Source organism: Triticum aestivum, chromosome 3A, assembly GCF_018294505.1.
Source record: "Triticum aestivum cultivar Chinese Spring chromosome 3A, IWGSC CS RefSeq v2.1, whole genome shotgun sequence".
NCBI lineage: Eukaryota > Viridiplantae > Streptophyta > Magnoliopsida > Poales > Poaceae > Triticum > Triticum aestivum.
This window is the reverse complement of record NC_057800.1, coordinates 142,398,430-142,414,231: the sequence shown is the minus strand read 5'-3', so window position 1 is coordinate 142,414,231 and position 15,802 is coordinate 142,398,430. Positions and strand designations below refer to the sequence as shown.

At 43.5% G+C, this 15,802-nt stretch overlaps 1 protein-coding gene across 2 annotated transcripts; it reads left to right on the top strand.

The window, feature by feature from the left end:
• Positions 1–9,182: 9,182 nt before the first annotated feature.
• On the top strand, positions 9,183–12,745 carry LOC123060727 (uncharacterized). Of its 2 annotated transcripts, XM_044483557.1 has the most exons (3): positions 9,183–9,687; positions 12,139–12,599; positions 12,703–12,745. In XM_044483557.1, the coding sequence occupies exons 1-2, from the start codon at positions 9,302–9,304 to the stop codon at positions 12,596–12,598; spliced, it is 846 nt and encodes a 281-aa protein (XP_044339492.1). In that variant the 5' UTR covers positions 9,183–9,301; the 3' UTR covers position 12,599; positions 12,703–12,745. The 2 variants fall into 2 exon arrangements, with proteins under 2 accessions (XP_044339492.1, XP_044339491.1); XM_044483556.1 differs by having other exon boundaries at positions 12,139–12,745.
• The last annotated feature ends 3,057 nt before the right edge of the window (positions 12,746–15,802 follow it).

The following is a 15,802-nucleotide window of genomic DNA, read 5'->3' as shown; positions in this document are numbered from 1 at the left end:
AAATAATCATGAATTTTAAAAATATCCATAAATTTAATCAATATTAACGACTCTCAAGAATTTTAAAATATGTTTATATTTTTTAAAGTACACAAATTTTAGTAAGTGCTCATAAAAACATGAAAAAATAAACAATAAAAAGGGAAGAAGAAATAAAACTAAACAACACACTTACGTATGGGGCCCTAATGATCCCCACAACCCTCGAAGCATTAGAACGCTTCAATTCGAGGGAGCTTAGTAACTCTATAGATTACATGAAACAGTACACAAAATGATTTTAAGAAAATCATATCTAGGGTCTTGAGTATATTTTTATGAATTCTACAAGAAATTAAAATAAATTTCAAAGATCTCTATGGCAAGAGTCAACCACAAACATGGAGTTCATTGATTTTAAATTCGAGAAAATATAAATGAAGTCTGAAAAACATGAAACTTGGCATGGTGTCATGATATGCCCTCACTATATTGCAGTAAAAAATTTAGAAGGTTTCGCGGAATTTGTCATGTACACTACTTATAAACCAAACCATCTCTGAGGAAGAATCGTGGTTTCAAGAGTGAATATGATATGTTTGAAGGCAAATTGACATTCCCTTCATCGTTTTACCTTAAAGAAAGTCTACACTTAACATACATTTAAGAATCCTCCTTGTTAAAATTTGGCACTTTTCAAAGCTCATTTGCTATGTTTAAGTCATTAAGCGCATTTCTAGTCATTGAATAGATACAATTCAAATTTGAATTGCGACTACATGATACAATGCACAAAAATGGTCAAAAACATATTTAGGGTCTTGAGTATATTTGTATGACTCATATAAGAAATGAAAAGAAATTTCAAAGATCTCTATGGCAAGAGTCAGCAATAAACATGGAGTTTGTTTGCTTTTTAATTCTAAAATGTAAATGGGGTTTGAAAAGCATGAACTTGGCGTGGTGTGGTAAAATTTTGAGAGTGTTTAAGAAAAGTTGTCATGTACACTGCTTAGAAAATGAACCATCTCAGAGGAAGGATTGTGGTTTCGAGAGGGAATGAGTCAATTTTTTTAAGGAGAATTGGCATTTCCTTCATTTGACCTTGATTTTTTTCCTACACTCAACATATAGAATCATTCGTGTTCAAAGTTGGCACTCTGTAGGGTTCATTTGCTATATTTAAGTTATTAATTCTATTTCTAGGCATTTAATAGATATAATTCAAATTTTAACTACAAGTACATGAAACGATGCACAAAAATGGCCCAAAAATATCATATTTAGGGTCTTATGTATATTTGTATTTCTTATCCAAGTAATGAAGAAGAAATTTCAAAGATATCTATGACAAGAGTCAACCAGAAACATTGTGTTTATTGTTTTTTAATTCTAAAAAATATATGTAAAGTCTGCAAAGCATGGAAAATACACTAAGGCAAAAATTCAAAATTTGAAACATAATGTAGTATGTTCCACAAATATAATTTTGGGATCATGTTAGGTAATGTTTTTTGAAGGCGCTACATAACTGTTCATCTCATGTTTTTAGAGGACTAACATGAAACAAACAAAATATTAATGTATTTTTTGAAGTTCATATGTTTGCAAAACTTACATGTATTTCAGAACAATATAAACTAGTCCCTCCGTTTCTAAAGTTAAGCCTTTTTAGATATTTCAATATGGACTACGTATGGATGTATATAGACGTATTTTAAAGTGTAGATTCACTTATTTTGCTCCGTACATATTTCGTATTAAAATATCTAAAAAGGCTTGTAGTTATGAACAAAGGGAGTAGTAACTATCTCCACATGTTAGAGAAGATATTGAAAAAGTACATGTATTTCAAAGAAAAAAAACATAGACATGCATTGAGCAGGATGAGCCTACCTCCTAACGCCGAATATCTCCCCTGCCAAGGTTCCACCCTAGTTGCGACCTTATCCACTAGTGGGTCAAAGTCCACGATCGTAAGCTCCCTATTTGCTACAACAGGGAGACCAAGATACACAATAGGGAGACTAAGATACACAAGATGGAAATATTAGATTCAATGTTAATTGGCTTGGTCAATCGTCAGAGGCCCGTCAGAGTAATTAAAAAATCTACCGCACCACCAAGAATAGTATGCAAGGTGGGACGAGGATCCCCTGATGTAGCCCATCCTGCCATTGAGACACTTACACATGGGTCCTACCAAGTGCGGGGCCCACCTGTCAGCGACCGAAAAGCAGTGAAAGGCAGGGTTAGCTACGTCAGAGGATTTGTGTCCTGCAAGGTGGGGGTCACGACTGTATCACTTGATGATCGGGTCGATGTACTGGAAGCAGGTATAGTCAACGTCGTCCAAGATGGTGCTTCTAATCCAAGCATGACGTACTGGTCGTGCCTCCAAGGTATCCATACGTACGGAAATGAAAATCCAACAATGTAGGGCAGTTCTAACAGCCCTTGCACAACATCAGGAAACAAAAGGACGTTGGAGAGGTGGATGCAAAAGGACGCTACCAGATTGGATGATGCGGCCAGCCATGCCCCCACCTCAATTGTATGGGCAACCCCCTTTAGCGTTTCGTGTGATCATCCCCTCTCTAGGGTTTGATGCGACCAACCCACTTTCCCACTAATGGGCCTTAGACCCATACGGCTGAGGAGGGGGCATGTTGTATGTGATCTCTTTGCCAAATTGATTTTATACCCCTAGTTGTGTCACCCTCGGCAGGTTTGCCCCTAGTTTTTGAAAACCCTCGTTCTTACCCAACTCACTTTGGTTTTCTTATGCTTTTGCCCTTCCGGCACGGCTCCGTCCAGTCAGCGCCGTTTGACCGCTACCGGCGCTAGATTTTGGACATTTTTGCCCCTGTGGCTGCTAACTTCAGTACCCCTTCGTCCTCACCCAACTCTCACAAAAAATAGAGGAAAGGAAGGCGCGACCAGATTGGAGGGGAGCGGGACGCAGGAGAAGAATGAGCCGGTGCGCATGGCGAGCTCGGGCTCATCCAGCTTCTCGCCGGCGACCGGAGAGGTAAGCAATGTGGTGGGGTCGTGCTTCTCCACCCTACCCGACATTTTGGGGTTCAAAGCTAGGGTTTGTGACATTTTGGGGGAAATTTGACTTTTTTTAGGTCGATGGGGTCGGGATTGTGCAGCATTCATCAGGGTTTTATCTTCCCGACGAGTCTTACTTCGGCTTGGAGTTTCTGTCGAAGCATCGATGCCCTGGTCATGGCCTTGTTCCTGCCCGCTGTGTATCATGGGGTGGTGCAAGCAGTGGTCGTCGTTTTTTAGGTTGCCCATTGGATGTAAGTTCATGTCAAATTGATCTAGATTTTTTTTGCTCTCTAATTTTTACTTTTCTAATTATGAATCTTGATTTACAATTAGTTATCAGATGAGTGTGACTGGGTGGTTTGGGTTGACCCAGCTCCTCCATTGTGTGTTGGACTAGCTTTTGAAGACTTGCACGTTGAGGTTGAAGGCAGTTGGATCAAGTGCCACCATTTGAAGAAGGAAAACATTGAGCTGGCAAGGAAGAACAAGGCTTTGAAGAAGAAGCTTAGAGAGAGAGATGCGATGTTACTGTTGTGGGCACTGTTGCTTATGGGAATTAGTATGATAGTTGCACTACTATGGTAGTTCTCGAAGAAATTATGCAGTTGTTCGATGTCAGCTATAGTAGTTTGGTATTCCAAGATGTTGTTGTTGTCAAATGTGGTCTTAAACTTGTCAAATGTGGTTTGGTGAATGAATTTGATCTTGCCAGCTAAATTTGATCTTGTCAGCTCAATTTGATCGTAAACTTGTGAAATGACAGATGAATGGCACAAGTTCAACAACAACTTGAGATCATATAACATTGTGCATCACATATGAATATCACAAGTTCGACAACCTTAAGATTAGACCATATTGTGCATAACAACACCATAGCACACAGTAGACATAATAGGTGCATCTCAGAAGTTTAGCAACATCACACAATACACATAACAATACATAAAAGGTGTAAAAACACCATCTAGTTGATAACAGCATCTAGAACTTCAGCTTTTTGCTCCTGGTGTTTCTGGCTGGGTTTGGAGCTTCCCTTGCCTTGCTTCTAGTGTTTCTGGCTGGGTTGGGGCCAGTTGGTGGAGCTTGGTTTTGTGCTGGTTCTTTTGATGCAGGAGGAACAACCTTGCTGTCAACACTGCTTCCAGTAGCTGAGAATGTAGTTGTTGGTTGTACATCTCCACCTCTCTTCTCTTCACACACCTTGGAGAAGCTCCTCTATGTGCTGCTTTTTTATAGTTTTTCCTAGGGCTAAATAATTGCAAACATGTTACAAATTGTAGTGTATGCATGAACAGAAATGGATGTGAGAATTGCACATACCTTACTACACTTGCTTGTGTAGATGCTTCATGAGATGGTTCCCTTGGTGGTCGCATTTCATGCTGGACTACATCAGGTATTGGCTGATCCTCATCTTGCACTTGTGCTATTGCTGGATCATCTGCTGTTGGATGATCATCTGCATTTTGTGCACCCCAATGCTCTTCTTCTCCAAAAGCTGGATCAACAGATCGTGTGCATCCCTTGGCTTGGTGTCCACATCTACCACACATTTTGCACTTCTTCTTCCTTGTCCCAAGGCCATTTCCTTCACTGCTTGCTCCAATCCTCTGTTTTCTTGGCCTGCCTGGTGCTTGCTTCTGAACAGGAGCACATAACTTGAATTCAGGATCTACAATGTCCCACTGCTACTTGCCTTCCAAAGCTGGTAGGTTTTCAGCATAAATGGCTCTGAACATCTCAACAGAGTAGTACTTATGGACATACTTATCAATTGCACTAGCACCACCCCTTAGAGAAGTGATGAAGAAAAGTGCATGGATGCATGGCTTACCAGTGACCTACCATTGCCTGCAACTGCAAGTCCAGTTCTCTAGGTCCACATGATACCTCCATTCCCTCTTCTCTCTGTCAGTTGCAGTTACCTCAGTCTCTGTTGGGCTTCTCCTAACAATGCTCATCTCCAAACCTTTAGTTTTCTCCATTAATGCCTTCATTACTACTAGTATGATGTTGTGCCCAATGAAATGGTCAATGCAAATTCTTTTTCTTAGGTCAAACTTCTCCATGATGTACTGCCTACTCTTGTCAAGCAGGTCAACTAGGTTTAGGCCCTTGTATTTCTTGATTCTAGAGTTGAATGATTCAGCTAGCTCAACCTTGCTCAACTCAGTGAAATCAGCTCTAGCCCAGATTTTGGTGTGGTGCTCCTCAAGATACTCCTTCACTTTGAGCTTGCTTTTCAACTGGTTCAGATGATAATTGTGCTTTTTGATGCTGTAAGTTAGTGAGCAAGGCCACAGATTGTCATCATAAAATTTCCCTTTGAATTTCTTACCAAAATTTTGAGACAAATGCCTCATGCACTCTCTGTGCTCAACTCCAGGATAAACATCATCAACAACACTCTCCAGTCCTTTGCAAGCATCAGTATGGATAACTAATCCTTCAGGATGTCCTATAACTTTCTTCAAATTATTAAAAAACCATGTCCAACTCTTAGTGGACTCCACTTCAAGAACACCATATGCAACAGGAAATAACCAATTGTGTGCATCTAGGGCACATGCTGCTACAAGTTGGCCCCTAAACCTACCATGCAATGCAGTTGCATCTACAGCCAAGTATGGCCTGCACCCCTCTAGAAACCCCTTTTGACAAGCTTTGAAACAGACAAAAACCCTTCTAAAACACTCTTTGTAGAATTTCTTTCCTTTTAACTTGTACTCCACTATGTGATGGTCAATGTCAACAACACTGCCTGGTGATGCCCTCTCTACTTCTGCTTTGAAAGCAAAAAGTAATTGAAAACTGTCACTATACTTACCATATATCTTGTCAAGTGCCATTTCCTTACCATAGTAGCATCTGCTGTAAGGCACCTCAAGACCATACTTCTCTAACAACCTACCATGAATTTCCTTTGTGCCAATCCCTGGATTTTTTCTGATCCAAGCCATAGAAGCATCTGCAATCCACCTTCTTTTTGCAGCTCTCAATATCTGAGATCTGCTCACACTAGGACATGTGTGAGGGTGGGGGTTCACTTTGATCTGAAAATAAAACAAGGACGCCTGTCAGTACAACATTAGTAAAACAAAAAGTCACAATTTTAAAACAAATAGTAGTAAACTAAATAGCTAGTACCTGAAACAAAGTGATCCTCCTCATCACAGATGCATGCAGCCTCCACTTACACCTGTCATAGGCACATTTAACAGTGAACCTACTCTGGTCACTCTTTAGTGTGATGTACTCAGTTTTAGACTTTATTGAGAATGTTCCAACTGCATTTTTGCAATCAACTGCCCCAGGAAAGACCACACCTTCCTCAATGCTTGTGTTATCTCTATCATACATCATGACAGGTCTGTCCTCATTTGCATCCTCAAAAGCTCACATGTCATGATCCTCTTGCCTTTCATCTTCATAAGTATCTGAAAATCCTGTAGGTATGTAGTCTTCATTTGCTGCATGTTCCTCATTATTTTGTTGTACATAACCTGGATAAAGCTTCTCATCCTCCTCATCAGACAAAATAGGTGCATCAGGCAGTGCTTCCTCCACAACTGGATCAGGTTGATCTTCTTGTTTCTCAGTGACAGTTGGAGCAGTTGGGGCGGTACTAGCACTTGTTGCACTAGTGCCAGGAGCACTAGGAGTACTGCTAGCTCCTGGCCTAGATGCACATGGTCTACCACTTCTTCTACCTCTGGTCCCACCAGCAGTTGTCCTAGATGCAAGTGTTTTCTCACACCTTTCTCCTCTCTTTCTCTGAATTACTGTAATTTCCAAATTGCATGACCTTGTCTCTGCATTTCTTGCAAACATCAAACCTAACGCATTATCACACTGTAAAGGGTTCCAACTCTCCTGTGAACTGTCCCAATATCTTATTTCAACAGGATCAAACAATCCCCATGGATACTTTGCACAAATATTAGCCCTAAAATCATTAAACGAACTACTACTGCTGTCCGCAACTAATGGAAATGTGAAGCTGCTTTCTTTTCCTCTGGTACCAGCAGAGACTATGACTGTGGTCTCCATTCTAACAGACAGAAAGAATGCAACATCTGGATCCATCCTACAATAATGAACACAACATCTACCATGACTAAATCTTCTCTGAATCAAGCCTACGATACTAAGGAAAAGCAGATCTGAGACTTACCCCGTCGGGATCTCCCGTGCAGATGCGGTGCCCTTGCCCTTGTCGCCCCTGACTGCTACCACAACCGCCTTCAACGCTCCCCTTAACCGATGGCGAGCTTTTGTCGCCGTCGACGACACCACTGCCGCCGTGGCTGTGCGCGCAACCATCGCCCTCCCGCGCCGATGCGATTCCCTTCTTGTGGCGGCGGCCGCCGCCGCATAGGGTTTCTCCATTCTCCCCCATCGCCTGGAGATGGATGTGCTGGTACTGCAGACGACGTTCTGGTGGTGGTGCCCCTAGGGTTTCTGGATCTGGTGTTGAGGCGCCGACGAACTAGGGTTTGGACAGGGAGAGAGAGTGACGGGAGGAATGGGGAACGAAAGAGTGAGGTGGGGAACAAGCGAGTGAGCACGGGGGGCAAGCCGTGTCCTAAATCTAGCGCTGGTAGCGGTCAAACGGCGCTGACTGGACGAAACCGTGACGGGGGGCAAAAGTACAAAGAAACCAAAGTGAGTTGGGCAAGAACGAGGGTTTTCGGAAACTAGGGGCAAACCTGCCGAGGGGGACACAACTAAAGGCACCAAATTAATTATCCCTTATATATGTCAAGCTCAAGGCGAGGTTATCATCCTTGTTTCCAGGTCAACCCCCTTCTCTTTGTCATGTATAGCACTCCACAAAATGATTAACACCTTAATCATAAAAATGCCCATGTGTTTCCAAAAAAACTAAACACTTAGAGGGCCTAAGAAACACCACCCCCATCACCGAAGGGGCAAATCCCATCTTGACCAGTCAACGATTTACCACATGCTTTCCGGTAAATCCGAATTCCACCTTTATAATAACCTAATTTCAAAGGAAGGACGGCTTCATCCTAATCGCCTCGCGAGAGGGTACTGCAAATTAACCATAGCTTGTTTCATAACATTTGCATATTCACGTAGACACACAGAATGGTCAAAGTTGTTTATGATCAGAGATCGTGAAGCGAGTATTCGCAAAACATGTTGTTTTCAGTTGGAGGATAATATTCTGAGAGAGACAAAACCGGACCTGTAGCCTGCTGTTCATCATCAGAAATGCCCGCAAACAGAGACACCGATATGAAAACCTTTTCCTGATGCCTCGGGACTCCTCGTCTGCGCTTGCCCCTTTAGCATCAAAGAGAAAACGAGGACGCTGCGCGCGCTGACGCCCGCCTGGTTCCAGTCATCATGGCTTGCGTCACAGAAACCTCGCGAGGTGTCTCTTGTCTTGATCTCTCTGCCCTCACGAGACAGTCTGATGAGGCCGCTCATGAGGAGGTCTTGCGTCGTCCACGTGAGGTTTGGCCTCTCGCGAGGGTCTTGAGTGTTTGTTGAAAAAAATGGGCCGTATGGGGTCGCTGGTGGAGTCACGCTGCGGGTCGCAGGCAGGCAAATTTGGGAACCCCCGTTCCCAGAACGCCGACACCCATCTTGACGAGTCTATGATTTACCACATGCTTTCCGGTAAATCCGAATTCCATCTTTATAATAACCTAATTTCAAAGCAAGGAAGACTTCATCCTAATCGCCTCGCGAGAGGATACTGCAAATTAACCATAGCTTGTTTCATAACATTTGCATATTCACGTAGACGCACAAAATGGTCAAAGTTGTTTATGATCAGAGATCGCGAAGCGAGTATTCGTAAAACATGTTGTTTTCAGTTGGAGGATAATATTCTGAGAGAGACAAAACCGGACCTGTAGCCTGTTGTTCATCATCAGAAATGCCCGCAGACAGAGACACCGGCAGCAAGCAGATGCACAAGCCGTCCCCGACTCGGCAGATATTTTTGCAAGAAGACAAAAAGAAAGAGACTCGGGAGATATTCGGCTACGCGTCGTCCTCAGAATAGAGACACGCAGCGGGCGAAACGAGCGCGCCATCCGACGCCACGCTCGCCGCCGCGGAATATCCAAAACCGAACTGGAAACGGACCCAACAAATACCCAAGTCAAATGAAATGACCCTTCTCTCCTCCGCTCCGCTCCGCCCCTCTCTCACGCAGTTCACACACTCCTCTCCCTCTCCTCATCCCACCAAAACCTAAGCAGAGGAGCTCCGAATCCAGGCTCGCATGGCCAACCTCCTGCACCTCCCGGACCTCGCGGCGGCCCGGCCGCCCGCGCACGGCGTCGTGCGGAGGAGGGGGGCGAGGGTCGTGGCGGCGGCCAGGGCCGGGGGCCGCGTGAAGCAGGAGGAGGCCGGGACGGGGACGGGGCGGGGGCGGGTGATCAGGGTCACGGACCCCGTGCGGGACGGGAGGCTGCCGGTGCCGGCCCCGCCGCCGCTCTTCTCCGTGCCGATGACGCCGGCCTCGGAGTCGCCGGCGGCGACCACGCGCCGGGACAACGACGAGGAGGAGCGGCGCAGGTACTACCTCAACCTGGGCTACGCCATCCGCACGCTCAGGGAGGAGATACCCGACGTCTTCTACAAGGAGCCCAGCTTCGATATCTACAGGTCCGTGCCCATGTTTCATTGCCTCTCTCTGTCTTCACCTTGAGATCCTTTTAGAAACTTTTATTTAAAAAAAATACAAAAACAAAGGATCAACTGTTAGGTGGAACCCTGGTGAATTTGGGGTAAAATTGGTGAGTGCTTCTAATTGATTGATTAGCATCGCTATCTGTTTGTGGCTACTTCATAAGGGATTGGTCTGTGTCAGACTGGCATAATTAGAACATGCTACATGCATATTTCGCTGCAGATGTCTCTCTGGATTATTTGATTGCCATTGACCGATGTTGATGGCTAGATTGCCTCACAATACCGCATCTCTTCTAACTTGAAATTATAGTCTAGCTTAGTCTTTTGGTACTCTTCGCACCCATCTAGTGTTGGATGTTTTTTGAGTTGGGATGGATGACCTGGGCAGCGCAGCTACTATTGGGCTATCAAGCATCAGAAGAACCACATTTCAGAAACCATCTAATGAAGCTTAGGTTTTATCTCTATATAATGTTAATTAGGATATGGTTTGTCTTGTGGATGTGAGTAGGACCTCTTACTTGTAGAGCTACCCAATGCATTCCTCAAGAGATTCAGGTATTCATGTTCGAGGCAGTAGCATCAGCCCTCTAGTGTTGATTCTGAGTGGACATTGGTACAATGAACTGAAATGTGGACTGGAAAGCAGAGTATATGGGTGACAGGCTTGACCCAGTGGTGTGAGGCTCTTGTACTAGATTCGCAATGTGATGGCATCCATCTTTTCTTCTTTCTTATGCACATGGTTAGCCTCTACATTTTATCTGTTTCTTTTTTCTTCTGTTGCAGTTTTGTTTTGTTTCTTTATCGGGAACTAGTAAGTTAACTAGTGTAATAAAAACACATCCTAGCTTGTAAAAGAACCAGTGGTGCATGGTGAGGGAGGAAGAGATGACCAGGCTGATCAAGTTTTAAATAGGTTCTTTCTTGTTTGCGTCGAGCATCGTCGGTCTATGGTGATAGCTTAGCGCTGTAGTTGCCCTTTTGGCCATTTTCTTTGTTTTGCTCTGCATTTTATAGAGGGTTCCTGCACCCATTTTCCCTATCTTCTGTTACTTGTTGAGCTTTTATCCTCGTAACACAAAGACAGTCAGTTCTCCTGCTTGTTCTCCTTAAAAATACAATCTAATTCTGGATAGTATGTGTTTTCTGGTTCGGTTGGGATGTAATGATGTCTCTTTCTTGTTAGCATACTGTGGCCATCTTGTTTAATAATTATCAATTAATGCAAGCAATATGACATTTGCTTGAGCTTATCTTATCCGTTTAGCGTGTTGTCTAATCTACGATGCAGACTGGGAGTGGGACCAAACATTTATAAACATGACCCAACATCAGTTGCTTACATAAGTGTTTCTTGCATTAACCTTATCAGTATGTCAGTTGTCCATTAGACTTTATATTTTATTATTGCGATCATGAGGTTATCCCCTGCAATAGTGCAAAAGAGCCGTTGCTAAGAGTATCATTTGTATGTGGGACTCGGGTGTAAAGATTAGAAGGGGTGAGGCTAGCTAAATTATTTGAGGAACCGGTTCTAATTTGAGGACCGAGTCTAAGCAAATAAAAGAATTGAATGGGCGCAATGCCAGTTTGCAAACTCTCATGAGATAAATATGCTAGTGCTCAGAAAAAGGTAGAGCTGATTGTCTTTCTGCTAGCTAGTGGGTCCTACAGCCGGGTCTAAGACATTGTAGCAAATTTTGCTCTGCTAGACTCTCTATGGGTAGCAGACTTCATCTGAACAAAATTCTCAGCACATTGCCCATGCCCTAACCATTTAAATTACATCCAAATCATACAGTACTTTTCTTGCATCTTTAAGCTGCCTTCGAAGTTCGAATATTCACTGAATTTAGGGGCTGTTTGGCTTGAGACTAAGTTTGCCTAAGGTTGCCATGCGCAACGTTAAGCAAGTTTGACCAACTTAGTTGGGCGTTTGGTTCCAGCCACATCTTAGGAAAAATGCTTTTTGCCACACTAGAGCTCCAATCACATCCACTCACAAAGTGTGGCAAGATTCCCTTAGGCTTGCCAACTTGTGGCTCCAATTTTTTTGAACTAACCTTAGGCAAGTTTGGCAAGAACTTGTGGCAAAGTGTGGCAGTGTTAGGACTAGAACCAAATTAGCCCCTAAGGGAAACAGAAAAATACAATATTTTGTATCTGAATGACGAGGTTACTATTAGACCTGCATGTTTAATTGCTCGATCTTGGCTCTGTTTGAACTTTAGCATGTATTTCTAATGCTTTGCAGTTGCTCCCATGAGTTGAGTAACTTGAGCCTGCATCTGTCTTCCACTCTAATTAACTTATTATGTTATGCAGAGTACATTGCATGAAGGTTGCATTTTCTTGTACAGATTTGTACTGTTGGGTCTTATCATTGGTCTTTTCCTAATTCTGTTTGTTGCTATTTGCCAGAGATGATATCGTCTTCAGAAACCCTTTCAATAAATTCGAGGGCATTGACAATTACAGAAGTCTATTCTGGGGATTGCGCTTTACTGGACGTATCTTCTTTAAAGCATTATGGGTTGATATAGTTAGTATATGGCAGCCTGCCGAGAATCTTATTATGATTCGCTGGATTGCCCACGGCATTCCTAGAGTCCCATGGGATGGCCATGCCCGCTTTGACGGTGCCTCCGTTTACAAACTCGACAGGAATGGGAAGATCTATGAGCATAAGGTACATAACATTGCTACGACCCCACCGACAAAGTACAAGGTCCTGTCTGTACAAGAGCTAGTCAGATCACTTAGCTGTCCGTCCACTCCAAAACCAACATATTTCGAGGCTTCATCTCAATCTTTGAGCACGGCGTCGCTTTATTCGAGGTTGGCATGGATCAGACGCCTAGCAAATCTCAGAGGAGAATAGGGTGGGTCTTAGCACGATACTTACAAAATCTACCTTTTTGTTGTATTGTAGTTACCAATCACTGATGAGTAGTACTGAATCATAACTGTTGTATATATGTACAGAGACAAATTTATACAGAATAAATTTGTTCTTGGTTGAGCTGTATGGACTGCAGTGCTGCATATGTTTGTGAGCAAGCTGATTTGGGGGCGTGCCTGCTCCGGTTCCCTGAAGTCGCCGATCTGGACATTGCAACGGTCTCCAAAACAGCAAGTCTGACTACTAGTTTTATTGCAGTATTATATCTATAAATCCAGGCTAAAATTATATATGTTGTGAACCATATGAAGTCCAGCATTATTATGTCTATAAATCCAGACTAAAGTTATATATTGTGAACCAAATGAAGTCCAGCATTCTTTGTGTCCATTTTGTCATGTTATAAATACTCAGAACATAATGGTTGAGTAAATCAACTCGAAAGAACAAAGGTGCAGCGTTCCCTTGTCTAAGATCTCACAAAATAATGTGCCAAATTCATCTAGCACGACGCCAATAGCTGCACCAGCCATGTCTAAGACCTTCTACACTATCACGCGCACACAGCAGAAGGTTAATCAGCAAAAGCATGACGAGCAACAGCAAAGATGTACGCTAAGTTTAGGAGTTTTTCCTTTTGAACCGAGTTTAGGAGTTTGTTAAATGTTAACCGTTGCGCTAAGCGGTGACACCATGTTCAAAATCCATGTATCAGGACTACTGCACATACTTTTAAGATAACAAAACATGATGTTCTATGGTACGGACTTGTGACACATCCACATTCTTTCGGACAGTCATATTATTACCGAATATGTCTAAGCCTAACCGGTTGTGCGCGCAACTCGAATCGTCTCCGTCGCTGCGTCATGTGGATTCGCACGAGCGTGCCCCACCTGGTCCCACCCAACAATCCATAGCCTTATTTTCTCAGCGCTATATGCGGCACGGCGGCAGGAATACAGGTCACATCGTATCTCTCTCGCTCGGCCGTTCCCCACCCCTCATTCCTTCTCTCTCTCGTTCCCCATCCCGTGTCTGTCGAATCCGGCGCGCCGCCGGCTCCCTCCTCCCTTGCCATGGCCACGCATCGCCGGGTTGCTCCTCCTCCGTGGCCCCCTCCCCTCTCCTGACATGTGACGTGCTTCTCACCGGTAGTCGATTGTCCTCCGCCCATGCCCTGCTGCCTCTATCGCCAGATCCGCCATCGAGGTAAGATGGAGCAGCGTGGCTGCCTCATAGCCATGGTGGGGGATGATGAGAGGATGTCGGGCATCGACGAACCACGAGCAGCAGCATCATCACTGTGAGCAGCTCGGTTGTGGCCAGATCTAGAGTCCAGCGGCTCGGCGGCAAGGCCCAGTGAGGAGTCTAGAGCTCCTCCTCATCTTCCCCGTCGTCTTCCTTAAAGAGTCTAGGTAGCAGTGATTCCTCTCCTTGTTTTTTCTTAAACAAGATTTTTATTCTTTTCCCAATCTTTTAAGATGCATGTGGTTTCGTATGTGACAGTGGCTTCTATCCGATGTATTTTTCATCCAGCAAGTTTAGGAATATGGATTGATCTTATTTTATTTCCTCTCCTGCAGTTTTCGGATAGAAGAATGCACTTGTTTTGTCCCTCTCCATACTCAAGAAATTTTTTATTGATCTGAATGTGTATCTTGTAATCATTACCTGAACATTAATGGAAGAAACGAGGACCATTCATTAAGCATGTAATTTAATGGTCCATTAGCAATAGAAGCCCTTCTGTCTCTCACGCAGATGTAGTTTAAAAATTAAATTGTACAGTTGGAACAAAGAAATTCCTTGTGCCAGTCTGGTGTTGATTTGACGCTAGCTGTAGCTGCAATACGGGAGAGAGAATGTCACAAGAAAACTTATATACGCTAGAATACAGGAAATCTTTGTAGGACCTGCCTGCATGTTGATTTGACGTGCATGTTAGATGTGTGGAAGAGATATGCGTCGCACGCGCAATGCGTTAGGAAAAATCCATGTCCATCAACCATGAAATAAGACATCAAGCCCTCAAACTTCCAAGTTTAGCACAAGTAACCACCGATCCTGTAAGAACTGGATGGATAGGGCAGAATCAGGATGAGGACAGTAGATATTCATGGCCATCAGTCGATTTGATCATTAACAAATACTTTTATAAGCACAAACAGTGTTTTGCATCGGTATCTTCAAAACTATGCATACTTTTTGACACCAATAGTGATAATAATAAATGAACCTAATATTTCTCATTTACTTCATCGTGAGGCCCAGGACAATAGGTCCGTAGTGCTTCCTCCGCCCCAAAATAAGTGTCTCAATTTTTTACTAACTTTAGGGAATATATAATAAGATTGGGATAAATGATTTGAGATGTCTAGCACCAAGCAAAGCGGTCTACAAAATTCAGCTTGATTAGAAAATAGGAAAGATTATGCATTTTATATGAGCTTACCCAGCTTCAAAACTGAAAGCAACATGTTACTGGTCCAAAATGCTCAAGCCTAACCGGATAAGCGAAAACAGTCACAACGAATAATTCAACCAGAACAGGAACCACACATTTGATATGAAACTTGGGCCGTGTCCACTCCCTCTTGCATGCCACTGGACAAAATAAATCGGGTCCTCACAAAACCTTCACGTCTCTCATACCCCCTCTTGCATTCCTACTGTCGACGCTGGAGGAATAATGCTTTCATTCTCGATAAAAATATGATCTTCCAATAATTTGCAGTAAGACGCAGGGCAGGAAATTCCTGGGTAACCTTCCAGTAGCCAGCCATCAACCCCACAAGTTGCCCTGCAAGAACAAAAAATCCAAACGGGCAATTCCACGGGCACGGCGGCAAGTTCCGGCTCTAGTTGTGGAATAAATCAGGCCAAGTCTCCATCAATGCTATCATGCTCGTGGATCACACAAGCATCAGCCAGGTGCTACCTGTATATGCAGAAGCAACACTGATGCAGACTGTCAGGGGAAGACACAAGCAGGACCAGGAATGGAACGATCTTGCACGGTGATTTTTTTTCATCAACAGGCACACAGGAAAAGTGTGAGCTCGAATAACACCTACCCTAGCTAAAGTTCCTCAGTAAAGACCTCATGTTATTCGCTTAGATATTGTCCGTGCCTTTGATTCGATATCGAACAACACAATTAGTGCATTATACACCTCCCGA